Raw genomic sequence first — 16,094 nt, forward strand, 5'->3', positions numbered from 1 at the left:
TTTCCCTGACTCAATAGGAATCAAACAGCAGGAGACAGTTCCTTTCCCCCCATCCCAAGTCTCTTTCAGCTAGCACTCTACCCAGAAGCACCCTTGCTTAGTTTTTCTCAGGATCATGCTACATGTGCATCTTTCACTGTCTTTGCTTGCTTGTTACCTTCACTATCTGCTGCTTCTCTCCTCCATCACAGAGGGGCTGGTCCCTTTAAGACCTGTGCATCTGGACTGATTACCTGCTGCCCAATAGGGTTACAGGAAGGCACCTGGACCTTGTAAAGGGGGACACAGCTGTTGCTAGCTGTTAGCAATTGCCTGCAGACAATGTAGGGAGTAAGACAGTTCCTGAAGGGCCCTGAATCAGTAGGGAGAAGATATCAGGAGGGAAGGCCTGTGGAGAAGGCTAATCTTTAGGCTAGAGGTGCTGGGGAGGAGAAGGAAGCTGTGTTCTTGGGGAGGAGGAGCTGGGCCTAGCTGAAAAGGGGATGAAGGCTTTCTAAGTTTGTTTTCTTTTGAAAGACTGTATAGGACTTAATAAATTGGACTCAAGAAAGGAAAATGTTTTGAATATCTGGCTTGCATGGACTTTTTAAGGGACTCTGAGTGGAAGGGAAACTGAGGCAGGTGCTCTTGAGCCAGGCTGGGCTAGAAGGGATTACTACAGAGCAGGTACACCCTTTGACACCCCTGCATACAAACACACAGCTGTAATCAAATCAATCCTTCCACCCTGATGTTATTAGAATCCTGGGACACATCGTGGACTGCATGGTCTAGCCACTGCCCAGGTTTGCAAGCAGTCTAGCCCTTTGGTACTGGTTTTCCATTGTTTTACCTTTCACTAAACAAAAGGACACTTAATTGTTTCCTTGTTCAGCCTGAATGGAAGTTGGCTGTCATAATCAACAATTTCAATGAGATGGTATGATTACCTAACCCCCAGCTTAACAATATTAGTCATGTTATAAGTAACTTAGCAAATGTAGCCCAGATACCACTAAACTAGTCAATTAAGAATTTCTAGTGAGAGTTTTGCCATTGATCTCTATGGAAGCATGACCGCCTTTGGACCTTAATATTTATATAAAGACTGAGCCAGATCTCTCTACATATAACACTACCCTTAGCTGTCGCTGATTAAAGCAGTCATGTGCTTCCCCTCATGTTCCTACCGCTAGATGTCACCCTGACAGAAATTTTTAAAGCGTGACAAAGAGCACGAAAGGAGAAGAAAATTATATCCACAGGCAATCTCTTATCTGCTGCCAGACACATGGCTCAGCGTGGACGAACTTGTGCTATGTAGATCTACACCAAATCAAAGGCGTGGAGTCAAGTACTTCGAATTAAACAACCAAATGAGACTGAGTTACATTAGCAAACCTCCTCTAAATCCGAGTGCAGCCCGAGGCACAGGCGATTTACTCTGACAGCAAGTGCGAGAGGCGAATAACGTTTTGTATCAATGGCAGTAACTTCCCAAATGCCGACAAGATAATCCACAGTACTAGTGTGAACACAGTCCGGAGCTAGTGTTCTGAATGCATCTCCAAGGTGGGTCAACTTTGTCAGAATTGCCACAGATAAAAGGGGCAAGATCAGGGCAGACTTTGGTCGTGAGGGTTACGTTAGTAGAGACAGGGCTGCAGAAGTGCTGTTTGTCAGCAAGAAGGAGACGGGTTTGGCTGGCAGCGGGGTTAGGGGAGGGAGCTCGGAATTGAATGTGCAATTGAGGTGAGGCATGTTATGCTCTCTATTTAGGCTGGGAAATTGGGGGGAGTTAGGGCCCCAAACTGGCAGGATCTGGGGCGCTAGCTCCGGCTTTTTGCGCCACTGTTGCGCTAGGATGCAGTGGGATGTCTCGCCTTCGGTCTAAGCAGTACAATTTGCAGGGTGGGAGCCAAAAATTGGCTGGATCCCGCGGATCCAGATACCAGATCCATGGATTGGTGGTGGCACTGATGTGCCAGGATGCGTTGGGCACTGAACGGCTTTGGGGTGAGAGGAGCAGCTACATGTGTCCCCTCTTCACACATTAGAATTTGAGGGTGGAGCCAAACGTGGTTGGATCCAGAAAACTCCAGCTGCCGGATCCGGAGATTTCTGTACCGGAGCAGCATGGGCCTAGAGTTTTTTGGTGCAGAAGGCGCAGTGAAACCTGATCTCTAGTTAGCCCTTACAATTTGAGGGCTGTGTGGACGAAAATCAACAGGATTCTGGCAAATCCAGTTTTCACCCAGCCCCAGCGGAGACGGGGTGGAGTCGGATGGATGGATGCAAAAGGCGGGGCTGGAAGGAAGGAGGGAGGGACGATGGGCAGGCTGAAGTCTGGGCATCAGACTTGCAAGGTCGCGTGTGGGCTGCGCCAGCGCGCCTTGGAATCTCACCCTGTCCTGAGCCTGGAGACCTAAACCGAGGTAGAAAGTTTGTAAGTAACTTCAGTTTAATCTCTGCGTTTTCTAACAGCCCCGCGTTTTACGTTCACGCAGACAAATAGCAGCAATCGATTCGCTTTCTCCTGCCTTGCCCTGATTAATCAAATACTTACTGAGCCGAGCCACTGGTGGGCTTTCGGGAGACCCGTTACAACGGGAGCAGGAGGAGTCCTGGAGAGCAACCTCTAACTTCACTTCACTCCGGAGTCCTCGCCCTCCCCCACTCCAGCGGCAAATTCAATTAGTACCTTCCTGCAACTGGTGACTCAGAAATCGCTGTAAGAACTAGTTTTACAGTCCACAACGGGAGGGGAGTAAACCCCAGACTCAGGGTGACAAAGTCTTGTTTGGTTTAGTTTCCCAGGCTTTAATCTGAGCTGCCTGTACAGAAGTCGCCCGAGTCCTGGGGAAATGTTTCCAGACAAGGCTCCCGTTTGTAGTAAACAGCAGCTTATTCATATTTCCTGTGCCTGCGAGTCTGACTTCCACCCCGCTGGGTTGGTTGATTGGAACAGACTTTAGACTAGTTCTGTGAAGAACAATGCTTGTTCACGGATTGTCATACATCCTCACCTGGGTCGCTTTTTAGGGACAACGTCTCAAAACCTGGAGAAGATCTAATCCCATTCTGACTGTAGAGAGGAAACCCACAACAATACTTTAACTGTTCCAAATACTGTGTGTTTCTCAATAGTTCTTCCACAAAGTTCAGAACGAAAGCTTTGCTAAATGCAAATGTGGAAAGTTCTTTTTTTAGAAACTGTGTGCATATGTCCAAACAATGCAGAGTTCTTTAAAAGAAAAACTTTTGGTTCTTGATACCTATGCTGTAATTTTGCAAATATAATAACAGGTTTTCAGATGCAACTCCCACAGTAGGTTCTAATCATGTTTATTATGTCTCTTCTCATAAGGCCAAGTCCTGCAGTCCTTACTCCGTAAAATCTCCCATAGTCTTCATAGGTAGCTTTTCTTGAGTGAGGGCTGCAGATTTTGGACCTTAGTTTATTTATTTAGCATAATTCTGAGTCAGCTTTTCATGTTACAAAATGGAATGGTCACATCAGAAGGAAAAATATCATTTGGTTTACCAGCTGAGCTCAAAGTGGACAGCAAACATTATATTCAACAGCAGGAGCTTGTCCCTTATAGTTTTAAATGATTTTACTGCTTCACTGTAGAAGGTGGGAAGTTGAGCCGACGTGCAGTGAGGAAAGGACTTACTACAACACTTTTGTCATGCAATAATAGTTATGATCTACTTAGCCATAATTCTATTTAGCTATTTCCTCAACAGCTGGACTTTTAAATGTAATTTTCTTTGTCTCAGTGGGTGCACTGGTTGTGGCTGCTTCTTGCCAATTCATTTAGCATTTACCACAGAGTAGAATTATTAATGTCTCCTATTTTGGACCCTCCTAACCAATATCTCATTATTGGACATTCAGCAGATATTTTATTTCATTAATTCTGGCTCAAGAAAACAAGTGGACTTTCATGACCCGTCCCCTATGATTCATTGTATGCAGCTCCACAGCTGAGACATGTGCTGCATTGGATGAGAACATGCATTCATTCTCACAGTTTCTTTTTTCAGTATTGCTTATTAGGAATGTTTTTATTTCCAGAAAACTGATAAATTGGCTTCTAATCATTACTTTTGCAACAACAGCTGTCATCCCAGCTGATAGCCATTATAGTGAATTTCACTCCATACTCCACAATATCACAAGCCTTTAATAGCAGGCAGGTATTGTTGGGATTCTCATCTCTAGAATGTGTAGTATCAGAATAAGAGCTGCATGTCTTAATGCATGAATATCACTTGCCCATCTATCTTTCCAATCCACATCATGCTCTTGGAAATCTGTGTGAAGTGGTACAAAAAAGGATTATTAGAATGGCAGCATTGAAACCAAGAGAGGATAGTGCTGCAGACCCTTTCCATTTTATCTCTTCCCCAAACCTTGACCTCACTGTTATGGATTGACATGATCTTCGCAAGTCCATTCAACTTGCTCAGCTTTACCTATGCTGCCTTTAATGTTTCAGACAGAACTGAGTGGTCTCATGATCCTCGTTCTGCCTAGGATCAGGAAAAAATGCAAGGAACTCCAGTTAGAGCCATGAGTGCCCCCAAGGAAGCATGCACCACTCTAAAGCCACAGGCTGAGTGTCACTTCCATAGGAGGCAAATGGTCCTGCAAACATATGGCAAATGAAAAATATGGTCATTTCTGCATTTCAGTAAAATAAGTGACAAAATTGCAGCAGTGCCTTTGAGCACTTGATGACTTACATCCTGTAGTTATTTTTCAGGGTTCCTCTGTAATGGAGAGCAGGATGGATCAGGATGAAGTTCAGAAACCGGAGCCTGGGAGAAATACGGGAAACCATAACGATTCGGTAACATCCATATAAAAAAAGCTCATATGCATCATGCAAATGGTTGATCTCGCACCTCGGTTGTTCTAGAGAATTAACTGTTTCCATAACACGGGGATCTCATCAGCTCATCTTTAAGTCTTGTAACAATATTGTCATGAGGAGATAAAAAGATAAAGACATTTCATTCTGTGTAGTCCGAGACCATGCTTAAACACACAGTTTGGGCCAGTGGAGTAGCGGCACAATTCAGAGCTACATAAGGGGTTTGAGTTGTGCCCTACTAGCTGAACAAAGCCCAGTAGAAATTATTTTATTCCAGTAAGAAATCCTTGAACTCCCCCTTTAAAAGACAGTCTTTTTAAAGTAGTCATCTCACAATGAACATTATGTCTTCCTCACTGCCCCAAAAGAAAAGCACAAAAAAAATCTTTTCCAGCAGAAATTTGCCTCTGCAGGAGGAAGCTGAACTGGGAAGTGCTCTGCGACTGTGGGGCCTATTTCTGAACCTGCCTAAAGTCATGTATCTGGGCAGAGTTCCTCTGGGCCGTGTCCACTGGCTCCCTGGATGACTTTGAGAAGCAGTGGGCACAGTCCAGGGTTCTCTGCTCAGGGTCTGCCTCTGGCTCCCTGCTTTTAACCCTGTGACCCTCACTCCCTTGCCTGGATTTTTCATTTGTTCCCCCCCCCCCCCCCCCCAAATCTTGACGCCTGGATCAAGTAGCTCCTCCCCTTAGGCTAGGGGGAGGGGCATTTAGATGTGGGCAGGCTTGTGCCCGCCCATCCCCGAGAGCCTCAGTAGGTGCTGAGTCACAGAACTAATTCCTTATCCTGAGGGTAGCTATCCCTTATCATTGAATTAGGCCTTTCAAACCACTTCTTCAAAAGGTTAGAACCTCTGGGCCAAGTTCACAGATGAATTTTAGTGCGTATAATTTACCCCATCTTCAGTCCTCTCCGCATGTATGTTACACCAGTTCAGCCTGCCTCTGCTCACCCTCTAGAGCTGCTTACGGAATGTCTGCACTGCAATCCAAGATGCGATTGCAGCTCAGGCAGACATAGCCACGCTGGCTTTACTCATACTGTCATTGCTAAAAGTATCAGTGTAGATGTGGCAGCATGGGCTAGTGATGGGAGTAGGTACTCAAGGATCCCAGCGGACTTGTATATCCCGTGCTGAATCCTGAGCTGCTACATCTACACTTATGTTTTTAGCCATGCTAGCTAGATTAAAGCTAGCACGGGTATGTCTACCTGAGCTAGAGTCACACTTCCGATTGCAGCGTAAGGTTACCCCTAGCCTGAGTGCATCTAATGGAGTCTGTCATCATAGACAGACAAGCTATGCTTTTACTATGGCATAACTAGCATGTTAGCTGTCCTAGTGTAAAACCTACTGGAGACAAGGCATAAGGTAAACTAGGTCAAACCGCAGAGGAGGGCTGATTTCACCTCGCTGTCATGCAGTAACCATTGTGAGTACCTTGTCTCCACTTAGGATTTTACAGCGAGATCACTATGCACACTTGTTATCTCGCTGTCAAAAACCCAAATACTATTCTGTCAGTGAAGACAAAGCCTTAGGGTATGCCTGCACTTCGAGCTGGGTGTGGAATTCCCAGCTCAACGAGACATACCCTCGCTAGCTCTGATGGAGCTAGCATGCTAAAAATAGAATGTAGCTGTGGCGGCAGGAGGAGCTAACTTCCCCAGGTATGTGCATGTGGTCTCGGACAGTTACCTACTCAGGCTGGCTACCCTTCCTGCTGCTCAACCAATCACTCACGCCACTGGGACCACATTCTATTTTTAGCGTGCTTACTCAATCATAGCTAGCACAGGTATGTCTCCTTGAGCTGGAAATTACACTCCCAGCTTGAAGTGGAGACTCGCACCCAATTACCAATGAGCTACATGCTGCCCCCTTTTGCACATCATCTCTGAATTTCCCCCTCTGACTTATCATATGGAGCAGTTTGGTTCTTGAGAATGATGCTGGATGACAGCCCTGAACCTGCTTTGGGAGAATAGGCACTGATTCCATGGGTGCTCCGGGGCTGGAACACCCATGCTAAAAAATAGTGGGTGGTCAGCACCCACCAGCCACCCGCCAGTCAGCTGCTCGGCGGGCCCCCTTCTCCCCCTGCTCTGCCTCTTCCCCCAGTGCCTGCTGCTGATCAGCTCTTCAGCGGCAGGCAGGAGGCGCTGGGGGGAAGGGGTCGGAGCAGGGTGGGAAGAGGTGGAGTGAGGGCAGGGCACGCTCGGGGGAGGGGGTGGAGAGGAGGCAGGAAGAGGCAGAGCAAGAGTGGGGCCTTGGGGGAAGGAGCAGAGTGGGGCAGGGACTCTGGGCGAAGCAGGGGTGAACCACCCACCCGGAAAGAAGAAAGTTAGTGCCTGTGTTTGGGAGTCCTCCAATGTCCTAACGTGAGGCAGATTTAGAACTTCCAAATTACAGTCGCTAATTATTTTTTCCCAAAAAATACAGAGACTTTTCTTCACTGAGTTCTGGACATATGTCAAGTGAGATGTCTTCAAACGGAACCATTTCTGCTTATTTGAAGCTTTATTTTATTTTTACAGGATTATGAAGGGAACACTCCTTTTGGATTGTGAAGAATAAATGCAATTCCTCACCCCCAGAAAAACTTTTACCAGCATCCCATTATTGCATAGATATAAAAGGAAAACATAAATTCTAATCTGTTTCCCTCTCCAAGAGTTAATAACCACAGGACAATCTTTAAATTCACTGACTGTAATGCATGCTATAGTGTTATGCTGAAGTTCTGGCCTAATTCTGCTCCCACCAAAGTCAATGAGAGTTTTGTCACCAACTTCAGCAAGAGTCAATCAAGCCATGCCTACCTGGCAGAAGAAAATTAAATTTTGTAGTTGAGATGATCTAATTTCACATCATTTGTGAAGGGGAAAATGAGGCAGAAAACTATTAGCTCTTGTGTGTATCTGGTGAGGAAGAAGGGGACTCAAGCATGGAGTGGGCTGATGTGTACTCCTAGCTCTCTGATTTCTACTGTCTGTGAACCATCAATCAAAAAAAATTCAATTTCTCCTGTAAATGCAGTTAAAATATCACTGGCTGACTAGAATGTTGTATTATACAATCTCTGGCTTCCATTGCCATGTGCGTTATTTGGGTTACATTATTAATCTGTGTCTTGAAATTTATTCCTCTTATCAGAAGAGGTCATAATGAAATCTTCTCTTGTGGTAGTTAACTTCCTGGAGTGAAAATCTATTCAGAAGCCACCTTAGAGGATGAATAGGGAACCAGAAATCTAGATTTAAATTGCCTCAGCACAGATCAGCTAAGTACCTAAGTATCGGAGAGTTGAAACCTCACATGTTTGAGCTGTCTCGTTTTTGATAGCTATTATGTTACTGTTTTGTATAATGTAAGGGAAACATATGGTGAAAGGGCAATAATGCAGGAGTCTAACATGATTGATGGATTCTTTAATTTCCTCTTAAACTTGACACATTTTTTTTCTTTTTATCCTTTTCAGAATACGGATTTGCAAGTCACCTACACCCACGAAGAGGTTGCGTTTTTTCATTTACATCAAACACATCATTTTGATGAGTTTGAATACCCTTCAGATCAATACTGCAAGCAAGATCTCTTCCCCAAATGGCACTTGCCACTGAAGATAGCATCTATAGCCTCATTGCTAATATTTATCTATACTTTTCTGAGAGATGTTGTCCACCCTTTTGTCACTACTAATGAAAACACTTTCTATAAAATTCCAATCCTGGTCATAAACAAAGTTTTACCAGTGGTTTCAATCACTCTTCTTGCACTGGTTTATTTACCAGGGATATTAGCTGCAGGTTTCCAGCTCCACTATGGGACCAAGTACAAACGATTTCCACAGTGGTTGAATGGGTGGATGTTATCAAGAAAGCAACTCGGCCTTCTCAGTTTTTTCTTTGCCTCAATGCATGCATGCTATAGCTTGTGCTACCCAATGAGGAGATCTTACAGATACAAGCTGTTGAACTGGGCGTACCAACAGGTATGATTGGGTCCAAATATCGAACTAAAACTTCTTTATTGACAGAGTCCTGATCTCACATCTACTCAACTCACGCAGAGAAGCCTGTGAGGAGAAAGATTTTCATTTGAATCTGAGCAGCCGCCACAAAGCTCTTTGTTTAAAAACCAATGGGCTGACCCACAAAGTATATATTGCTTCATTTAACAGGCCAGGGTATGTTAAAGTGAGAAAGCAGAATCTGATTGCTAAAGCCTGGAACTAAGAGTCCCATCCTCCAGGTGTCAATCATGGGTCTGCCAATGAATCTGCATACTCTTGAGCAAGTCAGTTCCCCTGTGTGGGCTTGAGATTAGCCCTCCATAAAACAGCTACAATCATACCTGCCTCAGAGGTAATTAGTTGTTTGTAAAGTACTTTGAGATCCTCATCTGACTGTCTTCCTATCTATACAGCTCCTGTGCTAATCCCGATTTGCCATTGTCCTATAAGTAATAAATAAGTATGAAGTGGTGTTAGTCTTAAAGTCCTATTTCAGCTTTCCGCTGTCGTAGACATAAGTGCCGACTTCCCCACTTTCCCCTGGGTGCTCAACCCTCCCTCTGCCCCTGCCCCCATGCCACCCTTTCCATGAGGCCCTGCCCTTGCCCCACCTCTTCCCACCCCTGCCCTGCCCATTCCAACCCTTCCCCAAAGTCTTCGCCCCCTCCCTGCCCCCATTCCAACTCCTTCCCCAAATCCCCAGCCCTGCCTCTTCCCCGCCTCCTCCCCTGAGCGCGTGATGTTCCGCTCCTCCCTCCTCCCTCCCCCCTGCCCCAGAGCATGCTAACGCCACCAAACAGCTGTTTGGCGGCAGCCAGGCAGGAAACACTGGGAGTAGGCGGAGGAGTGGGGACACGACGCGCTCGGGGGGGGGGGGGGAGTGAGGGGAGCTTGGCTGCACCCACTAATTTTTCCCGGAGTCGGCTCCTATGAGCATAGATGTGTTTGACTCAAAGAGGGTAGGGTGCTTTCAGCTTCTTGAGAATTCTGCACATGCACAAGCTCTTTGCTCCAGAATTTACAAAAAACTGACCTGAATGGCCTGCTGGGAATTTCCCTGGCATTAGAGTATCCCCAGGTAGTATAGTGCTGCTAAGCCACTCGCAGCCCACCCGGTATAGAGTGTCCTGGTGCCATGTCAGGCTAGAATGACTGTGACTGGAGCACACTGCATTGTGATGATCCCTACCTGATGCATTGGCCTCTTAAGGGCTGTTACAGGCAGCCATAAATTAGAATAACCTGGAGGATCAAGGTCCTCTGAAGTCTAATCCTTTCCTCTGTACAGACCATTGTTTTCAGGGCAGCTCAATGGGCCAAGTGTAATTCTTAGAGCTAAATAGCTATCCTGGCAGGATAACAAAGTAATGGGAATGCCTGCTGATTAGCCCCTTAAAATAGTCCAGGTTAATATATTTCCTGTTAGAATCTTCCAAATATGGTGTTTAGCCATAGGTGGAATTTTGTTTGTGAAAGAATAAAGATTCCCCTGCTGTGAAGGCTGCAGGAAAAGTCTCCTCTGGGTCAAGGCATTTCTCAAGTCAGTAAACACTTCTCAATCTAGCTGATTTTTCTTCAGCATAGACTGATGCAACCTTTGTCATCAGAAGTAAATAACCTAACAGTTAAATGCAGAGACTCAGCTGTGTTCTCACTTGTAGGGCAAAAGCAAAAGAAAGAGAGTGAAAACAAAGCCCAGTATTTCTCTTGGCTCATGGCTAAATGACTCTAATGTAAATAGCTACAATTCTTGGGAACAGCAAGGTCCTGTGTCAGTCTGTCACTTTAAATGTAATGTTCTTTTGGCAGGTCAAGCAAAAAAAGGAAAATGCCTGGATTGAACATGATGTCTGGAGAATGGAGATTTATGTGTCTCTAGGGATTCTGGGACTAGCTCTGCTGGCCATACTGGCAGTAACATCAATTCCATCTGTCAGCCATTCTTTGACCTGGAGAGAGTTCCACTGTATTCAGGTACACATAAACATTACATGTGATCTGTGCGCTCTTGGAGGATTTTACATTATAAATTAAGATCAGCAGTAATAGCCTTTCTCTAAAATATCAGACCATACAGTGTTCATGGAAACCAGTCTGAAAATTTACTCGGTGTCCTTTGCCAATTGCTTTGCAATAAACAGTCTACTTTGCTATTTGGCAAAAAAAGATTGACATATTGATAGGCTACAATGTTGTTGAGGATTAGAGATTGTTAATGACAAGGAGTATCCCCACACCTGTAGGACACTAGTTCAGATATCACCAACTTGACAGTCTTGGTTATAAAAAATCAGATGGCTGTTCCATGACCTACCGCATGAGAAATGAGACTCTGGACTCAGTGCAGTCCATCACAAAAAACACCCCCACAATTTGCACCTTTGTTCGAGGCTTGATCATAAAGTCAAGTATTAGAAGGGTGTTAACATGAGATTCTTTTGAGTCCAGAACAGGATCAAGGTACGTTGGCAGGGCAGCGGAGATGCATTTGTACTGCCACATCCTAAATCAAACCATTAAGGCCAGATCCTTGGGACCAAGCCAACTTGCATTCAGTATAGGAGACAAGGTAGGGGGAAAGGCCACCTTTCTGCTCCACTAATCCAGGGGCTGGCCACTGACAGTGATGGTCACTTTGGGATCATTCTATTGGCCAAGTATCATTGACATAAAAGGCATTTCAGAAATAACTTGGCCCATTCCTACTGGCCCAGACATGCCCTGATGTGCCTGAGCAGCACAAAGCTGATGGAAGGGAGGGCAAGGATCAGGTTCTTACCATAAACATAGGCTTTCACTCTCCCTCTCCAGCACAAAATTCAAAGCAAAGGAACCTAGTTGAAAAAGTAAGGGGTCAAATTCTGCCCATAGGTACACCCAAGCAATCCTACACATGTACCAATCTCAGCATCCACATGTGCTTGCTTCAGCCACCTAGGCGTCAGTTTGAGGAGCTGGAGTTTTCCTCTAACTTACATTAGTGTTAATTTTAAAAGACTCCCCTGAAGTCAGTGTAAAACTAGTTTAGAAGAGTGGTTGAATCAGGCCCTGAGCACCTAAACATGAAAGTTTGATGACCTATTAAGCACTTTGCATTAGGTCATCAATGAGTATCTCCTGACAGTGCTATGATGGGGGAATCATATATACTGTAACTTGAGATGAAGTCAGTTGTGGTGAACATTCTCAGATATATAGAGAGTAGCTGGGGGAAGGTAGTGAAGAGGGGCCTCTACCTCACAATTTTGGGTATTCATATTAAAGTACTGTTATCCCTTTTTGACCCAACCAGTAAGCCAAGATTCAGGATCTAGAGGGTTGTTTCTGTAGAGGAGAAATCAGATACTACAGTGTTTCTCTGATACAACTCTGTTAATTTCCAAAGAATGTACATAAAGTCCTGTTTCCCTGAACACAGCAGGAATCAAATAGCAGGAGACAGTTTCGTTTTTCTCAGTTCCGGGCAGCACTTAGCCCCAAAGCTCTCTCAAGGACGCATTCCCAGACAGTGCTGGTTCTGGCTGTGCCCTTGGCCTTCTACTGCTTGTGTCTCAGCTTCTGTGGTGTTTTTTCTTCCCTCCTGCTTTTATCACAGACACACACATCTCCACTAAAACAATATCCAGTGGAAACCTCTTCACCTGTGTGGCTCTGTTTCTGACCTGTCTTGCATCCGCCTTTGTTTTGAGTGATGCTCGTAGTGTTTCAACGTCTCAGTTCTCTAGAGGAGCTCAATAGCTTCTCATGCTGTCCTAAATGAAAGGGCAGCAATTATGCCCACCTTCTTCTTCAACTAGGCGTCACCCAGCCCATACCAGCAGCAAGGTAAAGAAGTCCATCTAACCAGAAGAATAACACTAATATGCTAGATTAGTTTTGTAAACAAATAATTTATCAATCTGATTATGTGAAGGGATATCTAGAACATGAAAGTGCAGTGTATGATTTCCCAGTGATTACTATGAAAAGTAACATTTAAAAAAAAAACAATTTTTGTTTCCTCGGTGTTGCTGCTAGTACTTTTTTCTCTTCGGGCCCGATCCTGAATTCCCTGAGCATCCTAAATCAACTCCCACTGACATCACTGGATTTATTTCTGCACTGAGCTCTTCTACAGTTATTAAATTGGGGTGGTTTTTTTTTTCATAGCATGGAACATCAGAAGTTCTTGATCGTAATAATTCGCTTTGCAAGAAATTTAAAAAAAAATCTTACTTTGTACTTATAGAAATAAGAGGTGGGAAAGACTTAACAAAACATCAAGTCACATCCATGCTCCTGCTAACGCAGGATACAAATGGCATGTGGGGAAACTAAGCTGATATCAAGAATGAACCTATGTCTTCTGAGGAAAGTATGATTTGTATGTAGCACCATAGACCACCCATCTCTCTTGACATCTCATTTATACTTCTGCTCTAGGGAAAAGTTGCAAAAATGTGCCCAAACTTTCTCCCATTAAAGTCGAGGAGAATTTTGCCACTACTTTGATGGGTTTAGGATTGAGTTACTGAATTAATGGTCTTTTGATCTGATCTAAAGCCCAGTGACTTTTGTGGGTTATGCATCAAGCCCTTAGTGCTTACAACATCTGCCTAATAAAGTACATTTTTTACTGTTATTGGGAAAAAAAATAAACTTGTGTTCTTTTCTCTTTCCAGAGCAAGATGGGGTATTTAGCTTTGCTGCTATGCACAATTCACGCATTGGTATTTGCCTGGAATAAATGGGTTGACGTAAACCAATTTGTGTGGTACACACCCCCTACATTTATGATAGCCATTTTTCTTCCTATTATAGTCCTGCTTTGTAAAAGCGTCCTGCTTCTCCCATGCCTTAGGAAGAAGATCCAGAAGATCAGATGCGGTTGGGATGCTAACACAGAGATGAATAAAACACAGATGACTTCCAGACTGTAGATTGAATGAGTGTTTATCCTGCTGCCATGTATAGATTTAATGAGCTCTGTGGTCACATGTTGGGTTTTTTTTGCATGCATTGGTTAAATACTTCTTTTGTATTTTTCATTTCCACTATTGTTTGGGGGTGTGGTATCTGTGTTCTCCTCTGACCTGATCTGGGCTAAGGCAGTACCCTTTACTGGCAGTGGATTGAATTGGGGTCCTGAGGCATTCGCTTATTTCTTTATTCTGAGTCTTATGCTGTTTAAAATCCAATTCTTCATTCCCATAAATAATACTATCATCGGCCATAGGGAAAGGCAATCATAAATCACTGCTTGATATGTTGATTACAGAAGGTCAATAAGATAACAATCTGAAAGAAGCAGATCTGACTCTTATACTATAGAGGGTGTTTCCCAGTGCTTGCTATGTTTAAGGTAACACATGTCACTGTTTTTCCCCTCTTTTTTTTTTTTTTTTCCCTATTTGCTTCTTTATTTATTTCTTCCATGCTTTTGGTGGGAACAAGCACATACTTACACATGTGCTTAACTTAACTCACGTAAGTCCTCTCAGTGACTTCAGTGGGGCTGCTCATATGTAGGGTGACCAGATCACAACACTAAAATATCAGGACACATTGGGGTGCCATCAGCCCTGCCCACAGTCCACCCCTGCTCCTCCCAGGCTCCGCCCCCACTCTGCCCCAGGTCCCACGCCCTCCCCGCTTGGCCCCCCCACACCGCGCCCTTCCTCATCCCCTGCTGGTTTGCTGCATCCCTCCTCAGTCCCCCACCCACCGCTCACCTCCTCACCTACCCCGGTCGCCCGCCGCTCGCTCGCTTCTTCACTCTCCCCTCCCCCCCCCCCTTCATCCCCCCCGCCCTCCACTCACCTCTCCGGCACCGACTTCCCCTTTGCCAGATGGGTGCTCGCCCACCACCCCGCCTCTTCCCGCCCAAGCATCCACCCTCGCTCCGCCCCCTATCCCCAAGTCCCCGCCCTGCCCTGCCTCTTCTTCATCTCCTCCCCTGAGTGCGCCGCATCCCCGCCCCGCCTCCTTCCTCCTGGAAAGTGCTAAGTGCTGCGGCGGGAAGCGCTGGGAGGGGGGAAGGAGCAGGGATGCGGTACGCTGGGGGGAGAGAGGGAGAAGGAGGCGAGGAGGGGGGAGCTTGGCTGAAATTTTTCCCTGTGGGTGCTCCACCCCTGGAGCACCCACGGAGTCAGCACCTCCCTCCCGCTCACCTCCTTACCTGAATATCGGGACCAGGGCCGGCTCCAGGCACCAGCTAAAGAAGCAGGTGCTTGGGGCGGCCAATACCAGGGCAGCGGCAATTTGGCGGTGGGTCCCTCAGTGCCTCTCGGAGCGAAGGACCCGCCGCCAAATTGCCGTTGAAGAGTGGAGCAGCGCAATTGTGCTGCTGCAGCTTTTTTTTTTTTTTTTTTTTTGCCGCTTAGGGCAGCAGAAAACCTGGAGCCGGCCCTGATTGGGACAAATGGCGTCCTAATCGTACATTGATCGGGACGCGGGACAAAGGGTTAAATATCAGGACAGTCCTGATTTTATCGGGATATCTGGTCATCCTACTCACATGAGTAAAGTTAAGATCATGCATAAGTGTTTGCAGGATTGACCTTTACTCTGTACCCAAGGGTGATTTTATTTTTCAGTTAAGCCCTTTTAGACACTTCTGACCAAATAGGGTGGAGTGGGGGAGAAATGTCAGAGAATAAACAACGCTTTGAAACTTAGCATTGACATAGTCCTTATTGAGAATTTTGTTTAGATTGGGTGAGATCATTACTTTTTAAAATATGAAACCAATTCTGAATATACTTACTCTGCTTCTACTGAAATTTTAATCAAAGCTAATGAATCCTCACATTCTCTGTGATAGCAACAGCTGATTGAATATTAGTTGAATAATTCACTTGACAAATGTCAGGATATTTTTCAAATAAATTATGCAGTGACTACTTTTTTCATTATTCACCCAGTGTTCGCTCCATCACTGCCACTCTCCTGTTTGGGCTGACTAGGGAGCCCAGAACTGGTGCTGATGATGCCAGGCTCCTGTTGGGACCAATGAAATAAGAGTTGTAATTGCTTCACTGGCCCACACACAACAGACACACAGCACGCACGTGGCAAAATGATCCCAAAAAACCCTCTACAAATCAGAAACAGGAGAAAATTGATGATTGGAAAAAAGGAATGGATCTAGTGTACATTATACATGGATCCAGTATACCTTAAAACTAATTAGTCCACTATACATTAATGGACCTAGCATACACAGCAAGACTAATGG

General features: G+C 45.2%; 1 protein-coding gene across 8 annotated transcripts; it reads left to right on the forward strand.

Annotated features, from left to right (window-relative positions):
* The first annotated feature begins 359 nt into the window (after positions 1 to 359).
* Positions 360 to 15,775, forward strand: STEAP1 (STEAP family member 1). 8 transcript variants are annotated; one of them, XM_005282405.4, is made up of 5 exons: positions 360 to 1,551; positions 4,752 to 4,838; positions 8,345 to 8,857; positions 10,688 to 10,852; positions 13,540 to 15,775. In XM_005282405.4, exons 2-5 carry the CDS (start codon positions 4,764 to 4,766, stop codon positions 13,795 to 13,797), a joined length of 1,011 nt encoding a protein of 336 aa, XP_005282462.2. In that variant the 5' UTR covers positions 360 to 1,551; positions 4,752 to 4,763; the 3' UTR covers positions 13,798 to 15,775. The 8 variants fall into 8 exon arrangements, with proteins under 8 accessions (XP_005282462.2, XP_042717231.2, XP_005282463.3 ...); XM_042861297.2 differs by lacking the exon at positions 360 to 1,551 and adding an exon at positions 2,073 to 2,414 and having other exon boundaries at positions 4,741 to 4,838; XM_005282406.4 differs by lacking the exon at positions 360 to 1,551 and adding an exon at positions 2,078 to 2,425.
* The last annotated feature ends 319 nt before the right edge of the window (positions 15,776 to 16,094 follow it).

This window comes from Chrysemys picta, chromosome 2, assembly GCF_011386835.1.
Source record: "Chrysemys picta bellii isolate R12L10 chromosome 2, ASM1138683v2, whole genome shotgun sequence".
Lineage (NCBI taxonomy): Eukaryota > Metazoa > Chordata > Testudines > Emydidae > Chrysemys > Chrysemys picta.

Coding starts and splice junctions, on each gene's coding strand:
- STEAP1 (XM_042861297.2), top strand. CDS start 2,264: ATGGATGGATGCAAAAGGCGGGGCTGGAAGGAAGGAGGGAGGGACGAT. Junction 4,839..8,344: donor CGGGAAACCATAACGATTCG/GTAACATCCATA, acceptor TATCCTTTTCAG/AATACGGATTTGCAAGTCAC. Junction 10,853..13,539: donor GAGAGTTCCACTGTATTCAG/GTACACATAAAC, acceptor TTCTCTTTCCAG/AGCAAGATGGGGTATTTAGC.